This window comes from Marmota marmota, unplaced genomic scaffold (assembly GCF_001458135.2).
Source record: "Marmota marmota marmota unplaced genomic scaffold, marMar, whole genome shotgun sequence".
NCBI classification, from domain to species: Eukaryota; Metazoa; Chordata; class Mammalia; order Rodentia; family Sciuridae; genus Marmota; species Marmota marmota.
Genome location: NW_025999943.1, coordinates 8,067,334 through 8,073,333, shown reverse-complemented (window position 1 = coordinate 8,073,333; position 6,000 = coordinate 8,067,334). Strand labels below are relative to the sequence as shown.

At 32.3% G+C, this 6,000-nt stretch overlaps 1 protein-coding gene across 6 annotated transcripts in view; it reads left to right on the top strand.

The window, feature by feature from the left end:
* The window catches only part of Scel (sciellin), a 95,990-nt gene that overhangs the window by 66,419 nt on the left and 23,571 nt on the right, over positions 1-6,000 (top strand). For all 6 annotated transcript variants that reach the window (XM_048801415.1, XM_048801414.1, XM_048801416.1 and 3 more), the window contains 4 exons: positions 538-597; positions 4,645-4,704; positions 5,399-5,458; positions 5,597-5,653. In XM_048801415.1, coding sequence (XP_048657372.1) covers positions 538-597; positions 4,645-4,704; positions 5,399-5,458; positions 5,597-5,653 — 237 coding nt within the window. The remainder of the gene's footprint in view (positions 1-537; positions 598-4,644; positions 4,705-5,398; positions 5,459-5,596; positions 5,654-6,000) is intronic.

The window sequence follows — 6,000 nt, the reverse complement described above, 5'->3', positions numbered from 1 at the left end:
AAAAAAAAAAAAAAAAAAAAAAAAGGAGAGAGAGAGAGAAAGAAATTAAGACCTATTACATATTGAAGCAAAAGTTAATAAATGTATAACAGAGAAACTTCAAACCATCTTTTATAAAATTATTTTGAAGATAATGGTGAAAACATTGTGCAAATGGAAGGAATTTCCAGGAATATAAGAAAGGAAGCCTGTTAGGGTGCAGGAGTGTGGAGTCTGAGGTCCATTTGTTACAATTTCAGTTTTGGTCACCCTCAACCACTGCTTAGGTATATAGCCCTAGGAAGTGTCTTTGTGAAACTTAATTTCTTCATAGGGTATGATAGTGTCTACCTCAGTGAGTTGCTCTGAGGATTAGAAAACAGCAACTGTGTATTGAAAGTAGAAACTCAATAAACTTATTACTTTTTAGATTTTAGATTCCATTGAATAATTTATAATTGTAAAAAAATAAAAATAAATTAAAAAAAAAAAACCCACCAGTCATTATATTTGCTGATTTCTTATTGGCTCTGAACTTTATTTCATTTTGTTTTTTAGTCAACAAGGTCTTGATGAACTTATTAATGTAAACCCCAAAGCTGTCCAAAGCATCTCTGGGTAAGAGAAGAATATTATTTACTTGTTTGGTTTTCCTTCTTTATAACTAAGCACAGTGTGATTATAAATGGCATAACCATTCTATGGGCAAATTAGATATAGATCTTGAAATATCATCACAGTTTTTATATGTCCTTGGAAACCTAGATGTTAACGACAGAATTTGCTAATTGCAAGAAAGAGGCTGCTGATGACAATAAATGGTGGCCCCATCTCTTTCTTCAGCCTCAAGTAAAGCAGTTGAAGGGAATGATTGGAGAAGGGGGTGCTAGGAACACAGCCAGTCCAAGAGCTGTTTTGTTTTGTTTTTGTGTGGCATTGATATTAATACTTTTGTCTCTAGAATTTAAATTCTTAGTGATAATTAATTTAAAAAAATAGACCTATAAACTTCATTAGACTCATTAGTAGTATCATTTACATCCTTTTGGAAGTGTTTTCTGGGTAATACCAGAACTTTGAGGTTCATTGATTTTTAGAGGGTTTGGTGGACCCAAAATTTGGTAATTCTGTAAGTAGTTTCTCTAAGATAATGAAATTCTCTTTTTGTTCCTGGTTATATGAACATTTTCTCATCATTACACCTTACTCTTAGAAATCTTAGAAATGTTTTCATGATTTCCTTTTTAAGTTTTGTTGTTACCTTTAAAAAAAAAGAAGAAGAAGAAAGAAACCTCAGAGAATCCTAGCCTAGTTAATTTGAACAATTTTGAAAACCACTGTTCCAGCTGAAATTGCTCATTTTGTCAAAGAGGAAATTAGGACATGGAAAGGTTAAGTGATTTGACCAGGGTCACAGAGAAAATCAGTGTAAGACTGATAGTAGTTCTGTGATCTCTTAAGCAGTGAATAATTACCGAACACCTACTGGGTTCACAATTTAAGACTAGGTATCATTAGTTGCACATTAGGTATAATTATAGGCTGTGGACACCAAAAAGAGAATTCAGTAGTCATACTCAATCTTATTAACAGCAGGCAATTAACATAGATTAAAGCTAATTATGTATCAGCGGTACAGAGATGTTACTCCAAGACAATAATAGGTTGTCAGTTTAATATATTACATTTCAGAGCACTCATGTACTGCTTGCTGAATATAGAATATATTGTCAGTGAATTGCATTTAAAAAGAAAAAAAGAAGCATTAAAAGAGGATATAATAAACACTATAGGGAGTAAAATTCATATTCATGGAGTCCTGGAATAGAAGCCAGTGATGAGCAGAGCCTTAGACATTATCCAATCCAAGCTCCTCATATAGAAATGAGAATACTGAGACCAGAGAGCAAAAACCCCATAGTCTCCTAGGAGTTCTTCTAACTCTCAGCCCAACTCTGGTCTTTACAACCACAGCACAGAGTTTGATCCTGAAGTAAATGAAAGTTAATTAAACACCTCAGGAAATAGTGGAGACGAACAGATAGGATTGCTGCTCCTATTGTGGGACAACCAGGATGTGCCCTCTACTGTTTTCACAGTGTCACGTGAAGAATTACTTTATGAATGACAATGGCACAGTATGCAAATGACTGCAAAACGTCTTACAGCATTTAAAACTTCAGAAGTCACAATACCAGTTCTAATGCATTAGAATGCATTATTTGCCACACCCTGAAAGCAAAATTAATGAAAACAGTAACTTGAGTAGGAAAGATGTTACATATTCCCTGGATAAAATTTAGATATTAGATTTCTTTTTTATCAGGACTCAGGTCAAGAAAAAAAGTCAATATTTTGTTGTTTTCAATTCATTGAGATAAATTGCCTATGCTGTCAACCAAGACAGTTCAGCACTATTACTAGGATCTTGATTTTATTAACACATGGCATTGCCTTTTATTGAAGTAGTAGTAGGACTTAACATATGTTTTCTAAGCCAGAGTTTCTCAAATCATGGGTCACCATCCATTCAAGGATGTTGTAGTTATTTTAGTGAGTAATAATCAGCCTCACCTCTTCAATTGAATAAGCTTAATCAAATAGAAAATGTGAGAATTCTAATTGAGTAGGGTATTATTTTGTATACTTCATGTTTTCAATTTGTGATTTTGTTCATGTCTGTCTGCAAAAGAGAGAGTATTGGGCTGTAATATAAAATGCATTTTTTATTGGTCTTTACAAAATATTAATCTATAAAATATTAATTGGTAATATTAATGTAAATATTATTCATATAAATATAAATATGAATTACATGCACATAAATATTAATATAAAATATTAATTAAATATTTCTTATCTAGATTGATAGATGATCAAATTTTCTGTGCTCAGCAGAACAAATATAAATGGAAGCCCCCGTGTCTGTTTTTGCATTTTCTATGCTCCCTATTCTTAATTATGCTAACGAGTATTATATGTAGTTATACTAAAATATATTGGGATTAATTTTATATGTATAAAAAGGCTTTTGAACATACTATCCCCTCTACAAAGTTTTATCCCTTGTTAGTTTTTTCTTTTACATTTTGAAGTTAACCGAATTTTAAGCTTTGTTTTTATGGCATAGTTTTTTTTTATGGCACAGTTTTGTTTTATGACACTTTTTTTTTTTTACCTTTACTAGCTCACTTAATCCTCACGGTACTTTTTATAACATATTTTTCTATCAATTTATATGAAGAAATTATGTTTGGGCTAGTTCTCATTTGACAATCATTCTTTTAATGGTGTTTGCAGATACCAATAGATAATCTTTAATTTTGTATATTATATAGAGGCTAATTCAAAAGTGTGAAAGTCCAGATAGGGACTTTCCATCCAGTGTGGAGATGTGAGAACCAGAAGAGGTCCCCAGAATGGAGTCATGAGCTGAGAAGCACATTCCATGGAAAGATTGAGGCTGGGGGAGGGGAACGTAGACCCTAGGCCTTTTTAAGGATTCATCTCTAAATGATTTTTTTTTTTTTCAGGATTCATCTCTAAATGATGCACTTTCAGTTTGTAACCTTGCATCAATTTTTTTATAACTTTATTTATTAATTTGTTTGTTTATTTATTTATTTATATTTGGTGCTGAGGATTGAACCCAGTGCTTTGCACGTGCTAGGTGAGCGCTGTTCCATTGAGCCACAACCCCAGCGCCGCCCCCCACCCCATCAATCTTTTTGTTGAGTAAAATGCATTTTGTTTTTAGATAAGAAAAAAGGATTGCAGGGATGGGTACAGACTGGTTGCTGTCTCAGTTGGAAGGGGAAATAGGGGTTATCAGCCCTGTGCAATCTCTTGCCAGGCATTTGCCGTGCGTTTCTTTGAATATATGTTAAAATATATATTATATATATTATAAAATATAATATATATATATTACTTTGTAGCCCTTAAAACAAGAGTTATATCAATGCAGTGGCTGAGAACAGACCATAGGGGAGGAAATACTATTCTCTTGCTGAAAAAAGAAATTGGTAGGCTGGGGAGTGGACAACTTTCAGAGGATACACCTAATTTAACTATGAATAATTAAGTTCAATTGAGGTTTTTAGTCATCATAGAGGAAAGAAAAGGGCTGGAAGCATACTACTGTGGTAGAATACTTGCCTAGCATGCTAAAGATTCTCACTTCCATCCTCAGCACTAAATAATAATGATAATAGTAATAATAATAAAATAAAATAGAAGGAAAAAAGTTACGTTAAGAATAAGGAATAAAACCTGTTTTAGACCTTATTGTTTCAAAGAATTGATACACTTAGTTACAATATAATTTAAGAAATGGCAAAGGCATTAGAATCAGTTCTTATCTTAATATTGTTGAACTCTTCTGGAGTGACAAATTGTCAATCACTGGGTGTTGGCTGTGGAGTACCTCGCCTGCACATTCTTATAGATAGATGTGCTTCTGCAGCAAAGTGTGTGAAGTCAGAGTAAGTTTCCTTCTCTCACAGCATAATTCTTCCTCCTCTGGATGGGTTAGAAAACACATTGCATGGCGGTTCTACCCCAAAAGACCATGTCTCACTCTGTCATCCTCTCCTCCATTCACAATGACCTGAAATCCTATTATCTCTAACCCAAGCTGCTTCATCTTTTTTTTTCCCCTTAAAGAAATCAAGATCTTGATAAGCTCATCAAAGTGAATCCTGAAATTCTCACAAACAACCAAAGGTAATAGAATACATTTTTATTTTAAATGTACTTTGGTCAAGAGTATTTTGTTTTATTATAATTTCAAGCAGATTTATAACCTTAACAATTTTACCAAAAAAAAAAAAAAAAAAAACTCTATATCACTTTGATTTGTAACATTTTGTCATGTTTGATTTTAAATAATTTAATCTGAGTTGTTATGTATGATAGCATCTGCTTATGTCCTTCTTGGTCAGTCATTTAATAGCTTAAAATGGTAAAGTAATAATAATAATACACACAAAGTCATAGTAAAAACTAACAATTACTGAATTTCACCTAATATTTAAGTTTCTAATTGCATGTATCATAACTATATTTTAAAGTTCACTTAAATACAAATAAATTTCACACATTGTTATTTTCTAATGTTTCTTTGATTTATTTAAAAATATATTTTAATATGATGAGGCACATTATTTACATTATTCTATGAATTAAAATGCACTAATAGGGGCTGAGGTTGTAGCTCAGTGGTAGAGCTCTTGTCTAGTATGTGTGAGGCACTGGGTTTGATCCTCAGCACCATATAAAAATAAATAAACAACGTAAAGGTATTGTATCCATCTACAAACTAAAAACAATTTTTAAATGCACTAATAAAATATATTTTAATTGTTGGAAAAAATAACTTTATCACTAAATGCTCTCTTTCCTTTTTTTTCATTTAAAGAAACCAAGATCTGGATAACTTCATCAAAGTGAATCCTGTAGTAATCAGAAACAATCAGAGGTACTCAAATAAAAGCAGTTAATCCCATTTTGATCTCTCTGTTGTCCCTGGATGACATGGATTTGTATCATGGCTTTATTGATTTCAACCTGCAAAACATTTCACTAACCTGAATTTTTCTTTGTCTCTTTTAAATAGCCAAGACCTGGATCATCTTATTAATGTAAAACCTTCAGCTCTGGAGAACTCTAATCGGTAAATGGCCTTGCCTGATTATTTTGACATATTCCCAAGGTTCTATCTAGGGTAGGGATTTTCTTTCTTTTTTGAAGAAGGCTTTTAGTTTTCTTTAGTGTTACAAATAAGGATGCATTTGTAGCCCACGTGTATCCTGTCTACAAGGAAACACTGCACTCTTCTGGAATCAATTGAACTACTTTAGAATCAGTTCCAGGCTTCTTCTTTACACTAACAACTTAATATTTGTTGTCTACAGGAAGCAGAGTTTCAAGACTGAAATGAAAAGTGAATAAAATTAAATAAAAGAAAAATATTTTTGAAGAAGTTGAACCAATTTGGAAAAGAAATTTAGGGTCTTTAGA